Below are 21,281 nucleotides of genomic sequence, written 5' to 3'. Positions count from 1 at the left end.
ATTTTTCAATTTTTTAATTTTTCAATTTTTTAATTTTTTAATTGTTTATATTTTTGATTTTTCTAAAATTTACAAGTTTTTATCTGAAAAAATATCGTATGAACTTCCTGTTTATACTGTTCAACCCTGTGTAGTAATGTTCCTCCCTGATTTATCACAGATATTCCCTCCATTGACATGTCAACACATAATCATCCAAACACATCAACACATCCGGACGTCCGGACATTGGCATCGATCCTCCCTCGATCTCGAAGAAGCGAAAATCAATATGGAAACATATAGTTTATGACTAGCGCCCTAGGGATTTTCCGCCGCGGGGCGTCATCGTCGGAGCCGAAGGTTAGGGATTTTTAATCACGTGTCATGGCACGTCTCGTTTACGATTAGGGATTTACAGCCGTCGCCTGGGCCTAAGGATTTTAAGTCGTGTATCCTAGGAGAGGACTAGGGATTTTTACTCGCATGGAGTGTCGGTCTTATACGAGGCCTAGGAATTTTTGCGCGCATGGAATGTCGCTCCTGTGCGAGGTCTAGGGATTTTTACGAGCGTGTCACGTCAATCCTGCCTTCGTCTCGTACGACGATACCACACGACTAAATTCCCTATATCAGCAATCATATTGAAATTTACCACTTCGAATCTACGAGTAATAATGAAACTTTTCCAATCGCGTCAACTTTGGAAATAAAAAAATTACATAGGCCCCACGTGCCGAAAACTTTACTCCCCATAAATTGCAAGTACGCAAAATTTCCCTTTTCGCATTATCGTGAAAATCTACAATTTTGTAAAAGATTTTCAATTTTAATAATTCACTTTCTCCCAAAGCCAAGAGGATCAGGCGAAAAGAAAATCCACTGTCTCAACCTCGCGCAATTAATCGTGATCCTGACTGAACGGAGTAGCCGCCCATTAATTAATATGACGGACATCACTGTACCTAAAACATCGCTGAACCCCCGGGGGGATACAGTTGCCGCAGTCGTAACGCCAGACATCTCTCCACTTTTCCACGAGAAAATTCAGAAAAACGGGAGAATAAAAAGTGAAGTTTGAGTGATTTATAGAATAAATAATGGCGACCAGTGCCAGTAGAGACCCGAGAGATAATTCAGAGGTTCAAAACGGGGTGAAGGAACAGGTTTTCCTGCAGTGTACGATCTCCCCTTCGGAAGAATGCAAAAAACAAAATTCTATCAAATTTATTTTCACACAGACAGAAATTTCCTATTAAAATTCTGCTACGAGTCCTGGGAACTGTTGTAATCCCCTGGACGTAAACAAATTTAATATTGTTAAGGCAAAACTAAAGGTCTGGGGATTTCTGGTGAATTTTCATAGAATTTAGGGACAATTCACGTTTAAGACATCAAAATTGTCTGTACCAGCACTGGATTTTCTTCTTTACCGACACGGCGCCTCATTTCCTGTGCTGACGCCTTAATTTTCCCTAGAAATTTCTCTGCGCGCGGTATTCAATTTGAATAATTTATTTTTCAATCAAATCACATGACGATTTTTCGAATTTATAAATAACCTCCGCAGTTGTCCTTGAGGTGCATTATCCGGGTCTGAATGTCGAGGTGCAAGTGATAAATGCGACCGGTTGGTTCACTTACACTTCTCTATGCAGTTGGCAGATGTTGTCCGGTTGTGGGTGGCTCTGTTGCTTGATTTATTCAACTTGTTACAAATCGTCTACCCTTGAACATTATCTCCATCTGAAATAACGATTTAATAAATTAAAAATATGAGTTGTTACATTGTTGATATATTTATTGAATACGAGGAATAATTCTGGATGAATGTTGCTGATTTTTTTATTATTTTTTGTTGCAGATGGAGGCGCAGTGCCTGAAGATCAGTCTGGCCATGAGGTAAATTGGAAATAATTATTTAAGGACCGGTTTCATTATCTTTAGAACGAGATCTAAATCGATTATTTTGGGCCATTTTCATTAAAAAAATTTCACTCGATTACCTGTCACTCAGGGACTCTTGTAAATTATCAATTTGACTGGAGCAAGAAAGGAAAATTGAATATTTTGCAAGAGAATTGCGTTAAAAATATGAAAAATGGTTTTAGTAACGGAGATATTAATGATTTATGGTGATCATAGCAATGGCGACCTTCGAGTCGTCATCATGGATTCAGGACAGGAGATCTTTTGACGAAGGGAACAGGACAAAACAGAAAATCTTTTGGCAGATTTTGAATACGTTAATATTTTATGAATTTGTGAACATAATTTTATGTTAATTAAGTTAACATTTTTCATAATATTAATCGAACTGAACAGCTGACTGCCGATCAGCTGTCACCGGCAGTCCTTCCCGCCGAAAGTCAGCGCCATCTGGTAGTCACCAACGATAGTGAGCCTCCAGGGAAGATGCTCGCTGACAGCTGATCGGTAGTAAATTTTTTATTGAATATATGTTCAAAAGTTCTTACTTGGGGCTGATAAAAGTGTAGGAAAAGAATCTGCAAAAATTTTGAAAACCCCAGAACTTGGAACATCCGCCCATCTCAATCCAAAAGTGATATTTGCAAATAAATAACTTCATTCGATTTATCAAAAATCGTTTTAATTTCCTCGAAAATTGATCTCATCATTTTCACCAAAAATGTTTAACGTCAAATCATGTCCAGTAAAGTCTACGAAAACAATCGATTCTTATCATTTCCAATCAGTTGTATAATCAATCCACTTATCACGGTTCATAACGATTTTATAATCTCCTCACCGCGAAAAACTCATCCCATTTTCTTCACATAATCTCGGAAAAAATCTCGGAAACTCAATTACATCACTCGAAAACGCCGATTTCCTCAGGATGATCATTACGTCTCGAATTTTACCTCAACCAATAATAAAAAATATAATAACATAGTTAAACTCAGACAATGGATTTTTATGAACCTTCACTTTCACCGTCTAATACAGATCTGCCCACCTACTTCAACTCTCCTCATTACGATCATCCATCTTAAGCGTTTTTTTTTTCAACAATGATTGTCCTTAATTCGTATATAATTCATCTGCCCTCATGTTCCTACTCGATCGCTTGTGTTAATATAATAATCATCGAGTACCAGTGCAATCATCATTGCGAGTAATAGCGTCTCTCTTTCACTATCCGAGATTGATCTTACGACAGTGACAGCTGCAGAGGAATCGCCTATCTCTGGATGACAGTATAATTGAAGCTATTACAAACTCGACCCAGCAATTGAATTCATTCACATTTTTCCATACAAAATCAAAGAACAAAAAGTCTTTTCGTAACGTAATAGGGAATAAAGACGGCTCTTTGACTATAGAAATAATTTTTAGTTGTGAAGACACCGTGGAAGTCATTACACGGCGGTAGAAGATCGAAATCGGACAACGATTCTTTATGCTGTTGATCATAAATGTCACGAAGACATATTGAGTCAACAATGTAGGCGTTAACAGATCACAACATTATGACTGTGCAATAATAGAGTCTTTCAGCGGTCTTGTCATCGAATCTGCTGCACAATTTCTCACGAACTTCTCCGCGACGGCCGCCAGAGGCGCCACAAGCCAGTCACATGATCTTCGAAATTATGGCGACCGCGTGAACAGCTGATCGTCGAGGTGGGACTAACAGTCAGCAACTGCTGGCGCCAAAATGCGATGAAAAAGATAAAAAATAACAATAAATTTGCCTCGAGTATGTGTAAGGGTTGGAATAATGACCCGAAAAATGGGAGAATGCAGTTGCAGTGTTTCTATATCTGAAAACAATTGTTTTTGATCAAATAAATTTGGACCTAACCTCCCTGTCATCAACTTTTCTTAGATAGTTAGCTTCATCATCAATCCGATATAAATATTTCAAGCAAATCAGGAGATTGTAACGACACCGTCTCCCCTCCTGTTCCAAAATTTCACAATTGATCCCCGCATCGGAGAGAGAGAGGGTCCGGTGACTCTTGATTTGAATACAGGAGCATGAAATAACGCCCGCGGAGGCTGGTGGTTTGACATACTGGGTAACAATACCAAGGTGTGTCAGTGTGTTGTAATTGGTCCCAGTGTGCCCGCGGCATTCATCCATTGCCCACCGGCTCACCTGAATTGCCCGCCGCCTGAGATCCCAGAGCCGAACCGATCAGTTGAATCGGATTATACTTAGACCGAACGATAGACAGCGGTACCTCACCGAAAGGTCCCTGCACACGTGCTCCTAAATGTCAAGGCAACAGCCTCTCTCTTCCCACTCCCCCTCATCCTCGCGAAGTTGATTCAAAAGTAATCCATCTCCTTTCTGCTTCCAGGATTCAGTAGCATCGGCGTCGGAGGCGCACGCTGGTGACTACGAGGACTCCGACGACTCGGACATGTACATGGAGCCCGACGAAGCCGCTTCCGCTCAGCCGAACCCGAAGATCGAGGAACCGGTGGACGAGCCAAAGGTCACGCTGTCGGAAGTTTCATCAGTCACTTCGTCACCGATCATCGAGGAGACTAGGGTCACAGCTACAGTATCAGAACCCGTCCGGAATCCCGAGCCAAGACCAGACGATAGATCAATCGTTCCTGACAGCCAGAACTTCTTCCCATCGTTCGCGGAACTCTTCGCTAATCATCGGCTGTCATATGCTGAGCAACAGCAGCAGCAGAGATTCCGGCCGAATCGCTTCCTCGGCTACTTCCAGAGAGATCGTAATGCCGCTTATCAAGCTGCTGCCTCCAATGTAAAGGACAATACACAACATCCTCTTCTAGGATCAGGAAACTTCGGCGTCATTCGTGGTGGGACTTACTATCCAGAGGACAAAGACGCGGAGGAGTACTCGGTTGATGAGAGCCTCTACAATCCTTATTACTCCTCCAACACCGCCAGAGGTCGCGCTTACTATCGCAATCCCAAACCCCAGCCAATTCGTGGTGGTGACTTCTTCGCCAATTTCCGTGACTTCGCGGACATCACAGCTCCACCGAAGTCCAGCTTCTCGCATCTGTCCGTCGTTTACGCCAACCGAAATGGAACGAAGGGTCGGGCGAACGAACCCAGGAACATCATCGAAACGTTGAGGATGTTGGAGGAACAAGGTGATGAAGATGTCAATGGCATGACTACCACCACCGAAACTCCTGGGAAGAAACTCAGTCAGGGGAAGAGGAAATTGATCAAGATGAGGAAATTCCAGGATGACAAGGCCAGGAAATCACGCATGACCAATGTCGAACCACTGCTCGCCCTCAGCTGAGCTATCGCCATTGTAAATCATCATGATTATTTGATACGTGCTAATAGTGTAGGTGGAGCGAGTGTTGAGAGTGCTTTAGGGATTTGCATCCCAGCGGAATCTGGCCTCGAAAGATTAGAACCAAAGTCTGAATAATTTTTTCTTCTCTTTTGCAGTTCTATTTTTTATCGGGATTAACTGTGGGTATCGTGGGATGATTTGTTGAAATTATTTTGGAGAAGAGTGTAGTGAAGTTTTATCAGTTGTTGGAAAATTCATCAACAATTATGAAAAAACAACACTATGATCTTCTCCTCAGGTGGCCACTGGTAAAATATCATGGACTTAATTATTATTATTTTTATTTTATTATAATATTATTCTGTAAAAGTGAAAGTATCAATTGGTATTGATGAGTGAGGAGGATTTCTATTGCTATGGAAAGTTTTCTGTAGACTTCAAAATCAAGGAGATGGTGGGGGATTTATTGGCATTCCGCATATTTTAGTTAAATATATTTGTTTACATAACGGTAAATCATCTGGATTGAGGAAGGAAAATGCAACCATCAAGTTGACATCGACATGATATTACTACGAATGAATAATTAAGCTGCCAATAAATTTCTCTTTCCAATCGACATTGAAAGTTTTCCTTGAAATCTTGAGCTTTTAAATTTCAAGAAATTGAAAACTGTTCATCATCTCCGGTGGAGCTGTTGATAAAGTTGTACCACGACTGAATCAACAGGTTCAAATCCATTGTTATAATTTGTTGTTGACTATTGTAGTTCTAACTCTAGCCTAATCTGTCGACTCTGTCGGGAAGATTCTTGGTATAATACAACGGATAAGAAATATATCTCGCGATTGTAAAGTTGTCATGGACGTGATAAAACAACCTGAATAAAAAATATTTTTAGTAAATCTTACTTCATGATGGTGGTGTCTGTCATTCTGACTTTAACGAACAATTTTCTTCTTCATTTGTTCAATCATATTTCCAATCCCCTGGTGAACCTCGTGGTAAGTGGCTTGCGAGTACATCCAGGCCGGGGTGGAATAAACGTTGTACTTTTCACAGTAGGTAACACCTTTGACATCCTGTTCCTCGACTTTTGCACCCATGTCCTTGACCCTGCGGATAGCCTCCGCGTAAGGCCATTCTTCCTTAGATCCTGAAAATATCATCACTAGGATATTGACGACATGATGGACGTCATCAAAGAGGATTGACTGAAGTAGAGGCTCAGATCTGGGGGTTTGAGTGACCCCAGCGGCGTCGTAGTACCTCACCCCAGAAGGGGCAGGGCGCCACCCGCAGTGCTGGGGTGTCTGCTGGTTTTTAATTGCAAATAATTCTTAATCCCTATGTGACTACACGGAATTCTCATTTTCAGAGTTTTTTTGAAACCCTGAATCAAGAAATCATTCGATTGTTCTGCCAAAAAGTTGAAAAAAAAATGGTAGTTGGGGGTTTGGAATGACGTCTTCCCAATCTTCTTAATTTTAAATGAAGCATCCTCATATCTTCGTTTCTCCTCATTCTAATGTTATCGAATTTCAATGGAAAAAAACACTTCGGAGACGGAGAGGACTACACCATCATTTTTAAGTAGTCCCTCTGACAGCGGGGTGAAGATCGGTACGGGAAAGGGTTTTTGGGCTGGTGAGAGGTTTTAGAATGAGCTCAAGGCAAGTGCCTACGGCACTAGGGATTTTTACTCGCCTTAGGATTTAACGATACTACAACGCAACTAAAAATCCCTAGGCCACCAACTATGAACGCCATTTTTCCTTAGTGATTTTGACTTTTTTGAGTTCGAGGAAGAGCCAGTGCCAATCCCCGGACGCAAAAACGTGAATATCAGTACGGAAAGGGTTTTTGGGCGCGTGAGAGGTTTCAGGACGAGCCGAAGGCACACGCCTAGGGCGCTAGGGATTTTTATTCGCGTGGTACTGTTGCCAGAGCCAAAGGCGAATAAAAATCCCTAGGCCACTCGTCATGGCCGACATTTTTTTTTAGTGATTTTTATTTCTTCCAGTTCGAGGAAGGGCCATTGCCAATTACCGGATGCGGAAATGTGAAGATCAGCACGGAAAAATTATATGATGTGAAGTTATGATTCTTTTGAGGATCAGACATTACCTTCCTTTCCAAGGGTCACTTTGACGCCCTCAAGAACTCTTGCAACGAGGGCTGACGCAATACAAATCGTACCAATAGGCTTTTTCTCACAATTGAACTCCTGGATGACTCGTTTCAAGTCGGGTATTAGGGTACATTCAGCTCCCTTAGATGCAAAGTCACTCCTATCGTTGAAAAGTGAAAGGATATTTTGTAATAAGTTTAGTTGGTTCGTCTTCCCTCACCCTCTCACAACTGAGAAATTCGGATTTTGGTAGCAGTTAAAAAATGTATTGGAAATTTATCGAAACAATCAAGTATTTACTTCGTATTCACTAAAACGTCGGGAAAGGTTCCTGCAGAACTCAATATCGATTAATAATGTTGATTTTCGGACAACGGTACCTTGAAATACGAGAACAACTGGATACTTCGTAAATGAAAAATTGAAAATTTTTGAAAAAATACCCAGGTCTGCGGTAATTCAAATGTCAGACGTAAATTCGAGTTTGAGTACTACAGAAAATGACACCCCTTCAGCTAGAAAAAAAAATTCTGTCGATGATAAAGTGAAATTTCATGTGTTTGTGAGGATTTGACCCGAACACAAATAAATTCATATTTTCTCAAATAAAATTTGTTGTGTTAGTCCTGAAATTTTACTTTAACCGTTAAATCAACCAAAAATTTCCACCATGAAACACTACATACTACTATATAATATACCTACTATATATTTACTATATAATATAATATTATATAATATATAATCTAATAATAATATAATATACTAGTAGAATATAATATTATATAATACTATAGTCTTTACTATACTCTAGTACTATATAATATAGTAACCGCATAAAATAGTTATAGTATATACCATATACTAAATATTATATACAGTATGATACGACTATTTTATGCGGTTCTGTTTAAATTCGATGAAAACTTGCAATAAAACAAAAAAAATTCAACTGAAAAATTAGAAAATTTTTTAGAAGACAATGAAAATTCTAATGATGTCTAACATGGTTCGAGCAGCTCCAAAACCTCCGGGTATAATTAAGGCCTCGCCACAGAGAGCTTTACAATCGCTCAATGATTTGATAGACGATCTGGCTAATCGTGCCCCCTCGACTAGTGAATTTCTCGGTAAACCGCATGTATCAGGCTCCTTCGTCAAATGATCGACGACACCGCATATCTCCATGTCGGGAGCGAAGAATTTCGGATAGAAATTATGGTGCGAGAGATTTATAGCGAGAGAAATGGATTCGGATATCTCTGTACCATCGAGGCCACCGCAGCCGCAGAGAACCTGTGACAGGGATTAATTAGTTTGCGGAAGGGGGTGATTAATGATGATTTCACTCACAACGACAACTGGTGTGGGGTCACAAGTTTCTTTCGCTGTTTTATTGGTTACGGTTGTGGAGAGGTGAGAGGCTGGAGTCTTGACGCATCCTGGAGAGATCAGCTGGAGGGTCCGGGGAGCGATTGCACGGAGCATCTTTAGGTGGTGGGGAAATTTATTGACGGCTGAATCACTTTAATGGGATTTCAATTAACTGATCATTATTTTGGGTTTGTGAATGTTGAATTTGAAGGAGAGGCGGTTGAATTTGTTTTACGGAACTGGTAGTGACTGGCAGTCGGTAAAGTCAATTGTGAACATATGTGAGGGAGTAAGCAGCGTTTGGTAATGCAGAAATTCATTGAATTTAAATTTTTACAGTTAGAAGTTATTCGATAATGTTTTTAGTCGTTCGTAATAAATAAAAATAGAAATGAAAAAAAAAACGTCAAAAATAGATAAATAAACTTTAGACTTTTAGAAAATGTAGGCGATCTTTCTCGTGATGTGTAATGAACTTCTGGGCCATTTTGCACTAAATAAATGAAAAATCATCGTAAATAAAAATGTGTATGGGGTAATCGAATGCATCCTGCGGAGATCGTGTTTATTGTTACTATCTGATGGTACCGTTTATGATCGCATTTCGAGATCCAATTTGGAGACATATTTCCTTTGAATTACGTCCTATCAATTAGCAAAACACAAAGGTCAATGGTGATAAAATTCATATCGTGTTCGAATGCTACGTCGAAGTCGCTATTTATTTTTCGCATAATCCGCTTGTGAAGAAGAAAATCTTTCTGGAGCAATTGATAAACAATTTTTTCAATCAAATTTTGACAATCAATTTCATCAATGAAATATCAATTTATCATCAGCTAATCGTTGGGACTAATTGATACCACACATTCGATTAGTTCATTCAGTCGAATAATATCCATCCACCGGTACCTTATCGACAGATTAAGTACATTAAAACGATAAATTCCAAATATTGAGACCTGGGATCACAAATTGTACCTATATATGCTACCCGAATGATATTCAACTTTAATAACAAATATAATCATTTCAAGACCCGATCAATAATGAAAAATTCAGGGAAAGAAATCATCAGTTGGTACAACAGGAATTTCCTTTCAAAATTATCATCGAAATCAACAGATAATAATATAGAGCACTTCATTCAGAACAGTTTTAATTGACGCACCAACGGTACATACTACAACAATAGATTCCTTCTTTATCCACCCCAATTGACGACCAGATCATCAGAGGAGTAAACAATTTGAAATTGTCTTTGATAAATCATACGTTAGGGGTCAAGTCCATGATTTTCCGAAGCTCATTTCTTTTCAAATTATCATTCTTCGATTGAAACAACTGTTGATTTATGATTCACTAATTATTCCTTGATGACAATTGAGTGACCATATTAATTAAAATTCGACTGAAAGAATAATATATCTTCTGTTATTATTCTTGTCAAGCAACTATTGCAATTTGGGTGGGGGGGGGAGGTGTAAAGAATGTAATTATTTCCCGGGCCAGAGTTACCAACTGGAACTTTTTTGTGGGAAAATTCAAGTTAATTTTTGTAGAATAGGAGACATCAGTTCAGAGCTCTAATGAAATATCAATTAGGTCGTTTGAAAAACGTCAATCATTCGCGTTATCGACGCGAATGATATTGCAGTGACGATCAATCGTTCGATTGATCATGGCTGCAATAAATTGATAAGATGATTTTTTAAAATTATCATTCGTCAACTCAGTTCCGGACGAATTTCATATTCATAGAAAATTTTCGATACGAATTGGAATCAATGAATTGTGAAATGGCACCGGTATTTCTACGAATTCTTTATGAATTCCCAGAAGGTAATCATTATTTCTCACAGTCTTAAATAAAGGCGGTATTCAATTTACCGAATTCTTGAGAATGTACTATGTACTTAGAAAAATGGATCGACGAGATTTACTCACAAAAGTGATATACACGCACCCCTCGGGGCTGTTAAATTTTTTTCTCTACTGTATTTCAAATAGTTGCATTACGCATTACGTATTCATAGTCTGTAGAATCGATTCCGGGGCACAATAAATGTTACAATTCTCGTAAAAATGGGAAAAAAGTTGTGTTCATTTGAAATATTCTATTATTTACTATTTCTTAATACATGGCATCAGCTGAGAATCAGATGGGCGTAATCGAGAGGAATGTTTTGTTCATTGTTCAATATATTGGAGTAGAATAGAAGATGTGGTATAACAGAATTATCGAATTTCGAGAATCGATTGTTTTTAATCGATTTATGAACATAATCGATGTTTATGAACGTCATTTCCGGTGGAACCTTTAGAGTCTCGAGGGAGAAGTCGAATCACAACTCGAATGATGACTCGAATAATAATCGATTATCGAAAAGTCGAAGTCGAAAATCAAATGACGACAACTTTCGATTCGTATATATAAAAAAGAGCAACCAAAAATCTCAAATGAGAAGTCGAATCACAACTCGAATGGTGACTCGAATAATAATCGATTATCGAAAAGTCGAAGTCGAAAATCGAATAACGACAAGTTTCGATCCTTACATCTAAAAAAGAACAACCAAAAATCTCGGATGAGGAGTCCCATCCGAACTCGAATAACAATCGATTATCCAAAACCCTAAAAAACTAAAGTATAAAATATTCTTGATTTACATTTTTTTTTCCCTGAACGCTTTCCAATTTTCCGCCAATTCCCAATTATCTTCTCTCATCGTATCATATCGGGAGCAATCAATAGCCCTCAAGTGTACGACTGACATCGACGACGAACGACACACGCAAGTAGAAATGCCAGCCACGAAGATAATTTTATGTAAATCCGTAGCTACCCTTATGCTCGTACCCCCTAACACCGACGATACTTTCTCATTCCTCCGAGGTTATGGAGGTTAGAAAACGGTATGTATACCGTGGCGGAAGGGTATGAGCAGAAAATGCGAGCGGCAGAGGGGCAGGAAGGGGGGAGAGGGGGGGGGAGATGGAGGAGTGGAGGGTGGGGGGCTTATATGAATGTTAAAATAAGTTTGAAATTGTCGCGGACAAGTTCAGCCCCATGGGGCCTACCCGTCGAGTAATTCCGCAAAGCCAGCAGTTTCGGCCCTTTCGACTTTCGAGTTGGTCACATCGACACGAATTTTACCCTCTCCCGTATCCCTATATATCCAAGGCCGTGGGGCTGACTGGGGAAGTTTGTCGCACTGCTGATGACGACGTTACACGAGTGTATAACATTTGTTTTCAGGAACAATGATGACTTTCGTTAGATACAATCTGGGATGAAAGTGTTGGAGATCTACGGAAACTGGCCAACTGCAGCTGGCGATGGTTAATAATAATTTAAACAAAATAATACTATTTGTTATTTTTATTTATTCACTAAAAGAATCGATTCTCAATTAGACTTCTCATTGACACAATTAAACTTCTCATAATTGTTTAACGTAATATTTAACAATATTTAACGTAATTCGTTAGAAGATGTCACTGGCCATTGTCGGAAGGCCATCAGCCAATGAGTTATATACAATTGTTTATAATATACATTTAGTGCTTGCTATATGTACATGGGATAGCGTGTTTTTACTTTAGTTTTAATCGCTGGGATTTTACATATTATTTGGTGCGATGGAAATGGGAGTCGAGTGATGGTCACTCGTTGGATTAGAGGTACAGAGGTGATTTGGTTACTCTCGACTGTGTGCTGATTCTCCCCAGGAGTTTGAGTTTTCGCAGTTCTGTTTGATTTGTTTCAACTCTTCGAAGAGAGTATGTTGGGGATGTTTATGCTGCGTCCTGATGTTAGGATTCCGTACATGATATTGGTGGAGAATATGGTTTAATTTGTTTACGGAGAATTTTGTTGTTGGTGCAGTGAGTCTGTCCGCGATTGGTTTGATTTTAGTGTGTTTATGTAGGGGTGTGTTTGAGGGGTTGGGGAGAGGGTTGTCTGGGGGGATCAGCTTGGTCATTTTTCTCTGGGTGGATCTTTTGGTTGTGTTGATAATTTTTTGGGTATCGGGTGTTTGTGAATGGTTTTATATATTTATATATATGTTAATATATATATTTATATATAGTAATATACATATTTATGTATATTAATATATACATATATATATTTATATATATTTTGGTGAGATGAATATTCAGACCTCGATTCTTTTACGTAAGACGTCGAAATTTCACCCCTCGTTGGATGTGTTTGAAATTTTAAATTATAATTCATTTTTACTCCAACATATCTGGTATACACACACACACACACATACACACGGAGATGACGTTCATAATTAACCTTGACGATCTTAATCATCTAGAAATCCTCGGAAATTTCACCAAAAATCCCGAGAATTTTTGCCTTAACAGCATTCGATTTTTTTACAGCTAAGGGATGATGATTTTTCCCAGGACTTTTAGTCCGTCTTTTAGAGGACTATTCTCTCCTTGTGTTATCACCAATCGTATCAACATCGATTGGCGATTTTCCGAACCCTTACTTACCTGACAAATCTCCTCGGGCGGAACTAGGGGGGTGGACTTGAGGAACATCAACGAGAGTTGCAGTACTGTGAATTGGTAAGGTTAGCTGTTTATGCATTCTGGGCGCAAAGGCAATCGCAGGGATGGCAGGAAGCTGAAGGAAGTGGGAGTGGGATTTGGAAATTGCGGGTGCGCGGGAGAAGACCCGTTCAGACAAGAGAACAATTACCCGCCGTCAGTGCCGTGACCGGTAGGCCGGCGCGAGGTGAATCAAAACTAGATGCTCCGAGCTCTCATTCCCCTCTCGCATTGTCTCTGAGGAGCTGTCATGCAGTTGATGCTGAGTCGTATCGATCATTGACGTGTTTTTATTTCCACTATCTGGCTATGAACTATTCGTCATTTTATATTTACCACATGAAAAACGTCATCTCAATTTCACAAAAATTATGAGTCATCAGAATTTCCTGTTCTGGAAATTTTTCCGTCTCTTTATTTTGTCGCATCCTAATTTTATCCCCGTAAATTTCTTCCTTGAGAATCTTCCCATTGACATCTGTTGGAAAATTTGAACACAGCACAGGTTTATCTTCAAAAAACACTCGACAAGGTTTATGACGTGTTTTGATAAGTCCCCAGAAAAGGACTAATTGATGATCTGTTGTCTTACCACATGTGGAATTTAAGGAAAACTCTATCCAATGGCCCAGGCTTCACCCAAGTTATTCCCAAGACTAGGTAAGCTTGGACCAGGCTTGGCATCCAAGCCTGGATCAATAGTGGATGAGCAGTGGAATGTAACGTGGGCCAGGCCTGGTAACGAGGGCTGGCCCAAGCTAACTTATTAAGGCTGGGCCAGGCCTTCGAACCAGCGCCGTTCCAGGATCATATATTAAAAAATGACTAGGCTTTATTCAAACAGTTTATAGTACTGAACATATCCAGATAAATTACAAATGAACCAGATACCCTGTGGCATTCGAAAACTTACTTTACACTTATGTAACAATATGGGGTTAACAATCAGGCATAATACCATAGGACATTGCCACCCTTTGGTGTCACGTGTAAGTAAAATCAGCATGTCGCCTAGTTAAAAAGAAATAAATTTCAGGCAGTTCGTCAGTCTGGGCCCAGGACTGGTCGAGACGCTATGAACCAAGGCTGAATGAACCAGACTCTTCCCAGGCTTGGCACAAGCTTGGCACCCAGGTTTGATATCAGGGAAGGATCCAAGCCTGGGCTTTCTCTGGTGTGACTGAGATACCAAACCTGGTGGGGTCTAGGATTACCAAAGCTTGGTCAGCCGGGCCTAACCCACGGTCGGCCCGGGAGTGAAGCTTGGCGGTTCCTACCTGGATTACTCTCTGGACCCCGGTTCTCTAGGTCAGTCGTGCCTTCCTCGTGCCAACAATAAAGAGTTCAAGTTGCCTCAATCGATGCTGTTGCTACATTTATTCTCTTTCCATCACCTGACAGCAGAAGACCCTCAAACCCTAAACATCTTCCCCTAAAATTTTTCACCCCCAAAAATCCTCCTCACAACATCCACCATAACCACTATCCATCGAACCACATCCACTGCCACCCGCATTTCGGAACATTGAAAAAAATGAGCAATCGTTTATTTATTCATGACCGATTACCAGATTCCCCCGATGCGTTATTAATGATTCAGAAGCTGTCGGTTGTGGCTGTTTTTCACGCATAATCCGGGCGATAGCGTCATAATAATTTCACGAAGCTAAATTTGATTGTCACTGGGAGTCTGTATACTCAACTCCGACAATCATTTGAATGCCATACGTACATAACTAGCTGACTGTTCGAGAACAGTCGGTGTTGGCAATGCTCGTGGAGGGTGGGTGACGGGAGGGGGGAGAGGTAGGAAGTCCCGTAGGCACAGCAGTTCTGACGTGTGACGGGATTGCCGTTCCTGGGAGACACCTCATTCAATTAGTCACTCAGTTACTCGCTTCACATCGCATTTACCGGGCCGACTCCCCCGGAGAGCGCGTTCCCGCGTGATCAACTTTCACTCCCTCTCCCCCTCCCTCCCTGGTCCCTCTCCCGCGCACGGAAGGAACATGGTTAATTTTCCTTTAAAACTGAGATTTGACGGCAGGGTAAACAAAAACAAATAGGGAAAACAATCTAGAGGTGTTAAATATTTTTAGTACTTTTTTCAAACTGTCGTCAATATTTGGAATTAAGTATTAGGTAGGTTGGGTTGATTTTATGACGGGGTGAAGGAAATTCTGAAAGCATTTTGGAGGGTTTATATAATTTCAAGGATTTTTTCAACCCCCAAAAATATTTGAAAAAAAGTCCGAAGAGAATCTTAAAGTTCAATTGAATTTAGAGAGAAAAAATGCAACTTTAACACAGCGGGATTCGAACCCGGATGTCCCAATTTTGCGGTCCGTAGTCGATAGCATTTGGTCGGGCGAACGTCACCTAGAGAATTTGAAATCTGGAACATTTGAGCTCTTCAGAATTATTTGGAACCAACTTTCAAAGATATTTTTTAGCGCATGTGATTTTTTTCCACAAATATTTGTCCACTATTTTTAAAACAATAAACAATAATTTTTATTGTCCAATTGTTATTGTGTATACTTCAAATTTGAGGGTCCTGAGACGATTTTTTGCCGAAAAAATCATTGTTCCAAAAATGAGGAACGAGAATGCGAGAAGACGATGGGGAGTCAGTGGGGAGGAGCAATGGGAGGGTGAGAGAGGGCCCCTTCTGCCCCTGGGGAGCGGTCGAGTCGACTCCAATCGCTACCAGCGGCACAACCTTGGCGTTATAACCTCATTTCCGTTCATTTCTTTTCCGCTTTCACATCCGCCATCTTTCACAGCGCCCTCTCCCAATTCTCTCTTTTCCATCTCTCCCCAACCCCGAGCAGATCATTCCTTTAATTTTCAGCGCGATCAAACATGATTTTCACCCCCGCGAAATTTTTATCACGTAATACTGATATTGCAAATGTTTTTCGCGTCATATTTCGGCGCCTTTTGGTGGGAGACCATGTTGAGAAATTTAGGGAAGATCTGGTAGAAGACTTTCTGGAAGATATTTGGATGTGTTTAGACGGATAATGATCCCATTAATGATGGGAAATTTATGGTGTTCATCTTGGTGAACGCATGGGGGGATGATATTTGTATCTGTAATGAGTCTCTCCTCCGGAAATTAATTCCAGAAACTTTCTCCGAAATTGGAAATGAGGCAATTTAAAGCAGCAATTGGCTTACGATGAAATTAATTATTGAATCGTTATAAAATTAAATAATCGATTAGCGCAGTATTTTTAATTCCAGATGGCAGCAAAGAACTTTAAAAATGTCCTCAATCAAGGTCATAATTTCTTAACATTCCAAATATATCAGAAACGCACCGGACTTTTTGCAGTTTTTACGAAAATCACTGGGAAACGATAGCCAAATCACGTGAAAATTCAAAAATCCATATTAATTCTGTGGACATAACCTCGAAATGCATAAAATACTTAATTAGAAAAATTTAATTGCGAATATCCCAAATTGTACCCGACCGGTATCATAATTTTCTTCTTTATCGGTACAACAATACCCTAACCTAGAATAAACATTGACCCTCCATAACTGAAGACGACATTGTTCATGTACCAAACATGGCGGACTTATGGATTTTATAGTCATAATCGATCATTCGACAATCGATAATCGATTAGTGAAAGAGTAAAGGCAAAACAGACATCAATGTTGCGGGCGCGATGGCGCTAGTTGTCAAAAAGCTTTCAAGCTTACTACAATAATGCATTCAAGCATACTTGGCCAAGTACAACTCATTTGAATACTTTTAACGACCCCCCCCCCCTAAAAATCACACCCTCTTACATATTATATTATAGAATATTCTATAATACAATGTAAAAAAAATATATAATATAACATAAAATATTATATTATATAATAATCTATAATATAATATTTTACAGTTTTGTATCTCAAGTTTATAACATTTAATCCGCGTCGTCCATGTATTTATATATATGGATATATATGTAACAACTCAACGACATTGTCGCTGTATACGAGAGGCTAAGAAAATTGTATTTGTAACTCCGGCATGAAGATTTTTACGCAGTCCGCTGGGCCGTTATTAAAATCTCCGTAAAGTTCATCTTCCCGGGATGAATAAGTGAGCGGTCTCGTTCGTAAAACGACGAAAGAGTGTAAGGAGTGTTATAAAACTGGAGATGTATAAAGCGGTTTATACCCTCCACAGCAGCATTAAGACAACCTCCCTGTCTCCCTTCAACCCCTGCCGTTGGCCAATGTCTCCCATATTAAATAATAAAAATGTTGAATTGCAAAGGGCACGGTAAGTGTTTAGAAGAATGAGGTGTAGTTCACGGTAGCAATGACCAGGCGCTGTGACGAAGTTTTATTATATTTTTTTCATTAACAAGTCCAACAGACCCTTGAGATGGCGAAGCGTGGGATCGAGGGAGGGGAAAGTTCGTTGGCGAGTTTTAGCGAGACTTTTGTTAATGTTCGGAATTAACGGAGTAAGGAGACTTTAAGTCATAAGGTCTCGTGGGAGTCAGCGCTTGAGTTCGACGCCAACTTTTACAATTCTTTATTTCTTTATCAACTCCTGGCTCGACCCTTCGTATATACTTTGTCCCCCGGTTGTGTTGTCTCACACTTGTGCATGAAAGTTACTGTTCGGGAGGAAAAAGTGAAAGATAAATTCGAAATTTTCGTCCGATTTGTGGGTGGGATCGATGATGTCGGAGGTGAAAGGGTTAAAAATTTATTGATTCCTCATTTTTGGAGATTATAGAGACGAGGAAATTTATAATTTGTAAAAATAATTTGCTGTCCATAGCTGAGTTCAGCCCACGTCAGTATTTTATAGTTTTTTAGATAGTTTTAATAAACAGAACTAGAGGAGGAAAAGAAAGAAATGAGAGAACAAGGGCCTTTTGTGGAATGGGTCCAGAGTGGGAAAACATTGGTCACTACACTGATAGGAATCGCCAAGCTTCCCACCCGGGTCGACCGTGGGTTAGGCCCGGCTGACCAAGCTTTGGTAATCCTAGACCCCACCAGGTTTGGTATCTCAGTCACACCAGAGAAAGCCCAGGCTTGGATCCTTCCCTGATATCAAACCTGGGTGCCAAGCTTGTGCCAAGCCTGGGAAGAGTCTGGTTCATTCAGCCTTGGTTCATAGCGTCTCGACCAGTCCTGGGCCCAGACTGACGAACTGCCTGAAATTTATTTCTTTTTAACTAGGCGACATGCTGATTTTACTTACACGTGACACCAAAGGGTGGCAATGTCCTATGGTATTATGCCTGATTGTCAACCCCATATTGTTACATAAGTGTAAAGTAAGTTTTCGAATGCCACAGGGTATCTGGTTCATTTGTAATTTATCTGGATATGTTCAGTACTATAAACTGTTTGAATAAAGCCTAGGCATTTTTTAATATATGATCCTGGAACGGCGCTGGTTCGAAGGCCTGGACCAGCCTTAATAAGTTAGCTTGGGCCAGCCCTCGTTACCAGGCCTGGCCCCACGTTACATTCCACTGCTCATCCACTATTGATCCAGGCTTGCATACCAAGCCTGATCCAAGCTTACCTAGTCTTGGGAATAACTTGGGTGAAGCCTGGGCCATTGGTGATTTCCTAAGGGTCAGGTCTTCTGGGAACATCATCGGAGAAACACATACCTTCTGCGTGCGATAATCAAGAATTAAAGTTTATAGCCACATCCTTTGATATTATTTAGTAAATCCCTCTCCATAATCCAATAACTTCACTGACAAACTCCAGTAAATTTTGAATAATTATTTAAATTCCAGGAGAATTCCGTTCACACTCGACGAGTTATCCGATCGTGAAGGGATCGGCACGCGTTGCGCATAATATGACATGATTGTTCCGTGTATTCTCGGACAAGCAATAATCGGCGGTGAGTTCACGCATGTACCGAACTACCAAAATACCCGTTCCCATGTTATTGGGGCAAGTGAGACAACGCGAATAAGCGAGACGACCCTCGCACTCTCGTGTAACTAATCAACCGGCTGTCGAGCCAATTCTCCCCCCGATTCGATAGTACACGGATATAATCCCCCTCCTCTGCAAACACGTCACCCTGAACATTCACTGAAATCCCATATACGGGGAATTTTGACGAGTCAATCGATCCCCGTTTATTCTTTTTTTTTCCGAGCGATTGTCATTTCCGTTCAGTTGAGTAAATCATGAATGGCCGTGGAAATTTATTAGCCGTTAGTAAATTTATTAGGTGGCAGTGAATGCAGTTCTTATGAACTACATTCTTAATAATGTAATAACTTATGAAATGTTAACAATTGCAGGGTCTCAGAAGAGAAAGTCAAGGAGACGTGTGAACTCGACCAGGCGAATTTCTCATTTTTATTATAAAAAAGGGATTTGCGATGTTGAAATATTAAAAACTATTTCACGATATTTTTTAAAGATTTGAATATGATAATCAATATTGTTTATCAAGAGTGATGTGTTTGTAAATGAACGAGTGGAGGTTTGGGAAGTCTTGGTGAGTCTCTGGATTTAATTATTTATTTGATACGATGGAGTCTATGGAACAAGGAGATGACTGTTGTCCTTTACGTCCTTTGGGACTGATCTACGTTGTACCATATTCCAAAGTGTGGGGCCCAAATTTTATTGAATTCGGATAAATTTCAGACGAAATTAGTATTTTATGATGACCCAGAGGGCATCGACCTCACAACGGAGGGCATCACTGAGAGTTCCGTCTTAGATGGGTTTTACATTTTACAAAGAAAAGCAAAAGTGAGTTTTTTAAAATCAATCATTAACATTTCTTTCATTTTATACCAATTTTGAACAACATTTTTAAACATTAAATATAAAGTCAATAACTCTTTGGAGACTCAACCACATACGATAACAAACATGGCTGCCGCCAGGAGACTAGGTTATAGAGGTCGCTTCGGGCGCTGTAAATCATATCGGACGATATATTTTACCGAACACAGAGCGCATGCCCGAGCGATGACAGTGTCTTAGGGCCCATTGTGACCTTCGCTTATCGTTTTTTGGATGAGTAAGTGAGATTTACCGTGCGTAGTACCTCACCTGCTAGCCTTGGACCGCCGATTATAGAAGTGCAATGTTAAATGCTATTTACTTCCCCCAATGAAGGCCCAGGAGGCGCCGTCTATCGGGCCTCAGTGACAAAAATACTGTTTTCCTCACGTAAAATACGGTTTTCCTCGCGTAAAATTGATGAAAAATTCGGTAGTTTTTCCATTTTATGACATACTTTTTACTTAAAACTCTCCAAGTTTCACCAGTTCAAGAAAAAAAAACCTGACGGTACCGTAAATTTACCGGGGCCAGTAACATTTTCTATCCGTCTCTCATATTTTACCACAATTTTACACAAAAATATTTGAAATCGTTCTTCACCCCATTCTTTTCCCTGTATTCTTCTCCCCCTGAGGGCGAATTTCGAGTTTTCATTTTCCTTAAAATTTCGTCGATTCTGGGTTCATCGAACATCCCCATGAAATTGACCATGAAAAATCATCGATTGAGGAAAGAATCAGTAATGAGATAAAAATTGAGACAGCTTTATTAAGTGGAAGGGTAGTTACCCTGATTAAGTTACTTTTCACGACCCCATTGAAGCACCCGGTGACGCTGTAAAGTCACCCCTCTCAGCTAATATTATTCATTACCGTAATTGAAAAATCGATAGTAGACTATCTACGATACTCTGATTACGATGCAAAAAATTTAATGCATTGCCCCAAATTCAATTCAATTAATTATCGATCCTAATCATTTTTTTACTGAGGGAAGGGTTCGCTTTTACTCAGTTGACATCAGTTTTATTCTGAATGAGAAACTCCTCAACCGAGTTACGTAATTTAACCTGATTAACTGAACGCCTTGAGGGGCGGGGGGGGGGGTGACTTGGCGCGAGGGGTTGATTTCGTTGAAAAAGCCACGTT

The 21,281-nt window shown here is 40.0% G+C and overlaps 2 protein-coding genes across 6 annotated transcripts in view; one reads left to right on the top strand and one right to left on the bottom strand.

Moving 5' to 3' along the window:
• Positions 1 to 6,156, top strand: part of LOC135170689 (uncharacterized) — a 63,828-nt gene extending 57,672 nt beyond the window's left edge. For all 3 annotated transcript variants that reach the window (XM_064136730.1, XM_064136729.1, XM_064136731.1), the window contains 2 exons: positions 1,844 to 1,881; positions 4,311 to 6,156. In XM_064136730.1, the coding sequence (XP_063992800.1) occupies positions 1,844 to 1,881; positions 4,311 to 5,246 (974 nt within the window). In that variant the 3' untranslated portion in view covers positions 5,247 to 6,156. The remainder of the gene's footprint in view (positions 1 to 1,843; positions 1,882 to 4,310) is intronic.
• LOC135170690 (glutamine amidotransferase-like class 1 domain-containing protein 3, mitochondrial) lies at positions 1,450 to 8,956 on the bottom strand. 3 transcript variants are annotated; one of them, XM_064136732.1, is made up of 5 exons: positions 8,731 to 8,956; positions 8,384 to 8,673; positions 7,374 to 7,537; positions 6,158 to 6,402; positions 1,450 to 1,725 (listed from the first exon to the last, which is right to left on the bottom strand). In XM_064136732.1, exons 1-4 carry the CDS (start codon positions 8,863 to 8,865, stop codon positions 6,188 to 6,190), a joined length of 804 nt encoding a protein of 267 aa, XP_063992802.1. In that variant the 5' UTR covers positions 8,866 to 8,956; the 3' UTR covers positions 1,450 to 1,725; positions 6,158 to 6,187. The 3 variants fall into 3 exon arrangements, with proteins under 3 accessions (XP_063992802.1, XP_063992803.1, XP_063992804.1); XM_064136733.1 differs by lacking the exon at positions 1,450 to 1,725 and adding an exon at positions 2,997 to 3,190; XM_064136734.1 differs by lacking the exons at positions 1,450 to 1,725; positions 6,158 to 6,402 and adding an exon at positions 6,677 to 6,890.
• Between the last annotated feature and the right edge of the window lie 12,325 nt (positions 8,957 to 21,281).

This window comes from Diachasmimorpha longicaudata, chromosome 17 (assembly GCF_034640455.1).
Source record: "Diachasmimorpha longicaudata isolate KC_UGA_2023 chromosome 17, iyDiaLong2, whole genome shotgun sequence".
NCBI classification, from domain to species: domain Eukaryota; kingdom Metazoa; phylum Arthropoda; class Insecta; order Hymenoptera; family Braconidae; genus Diachasmimorpha; species Diachasmimorpha longicaudata.
This window is presented reverse-complemented; position numbering and strand designations above follow the sequence as displayed.

Coding starts and splice junctions, on each gene's coding strand:
- LOC135170690 (XM_064136732.1), bottom strand. CDS start 8,865: ATGCTCCGTGCAATCGCTCCCCGGACCCTCCAGCTGATCTCTCCAGGA. Junction 8,674..8,730: donor ACCCCACACCAGTTGTCGTT/GTGAGTGAAATC, acceptor TCCCTGTCACAG/GTTCTCTGCGGCTGCGGTGG. Junction 7,538..8,383: donor TTTGGAGCTGCTCGAACCAT/GTTAGACATCAT, acceptor TTTCAACGATAG/GAGTGACTTTGCATCTAAGG.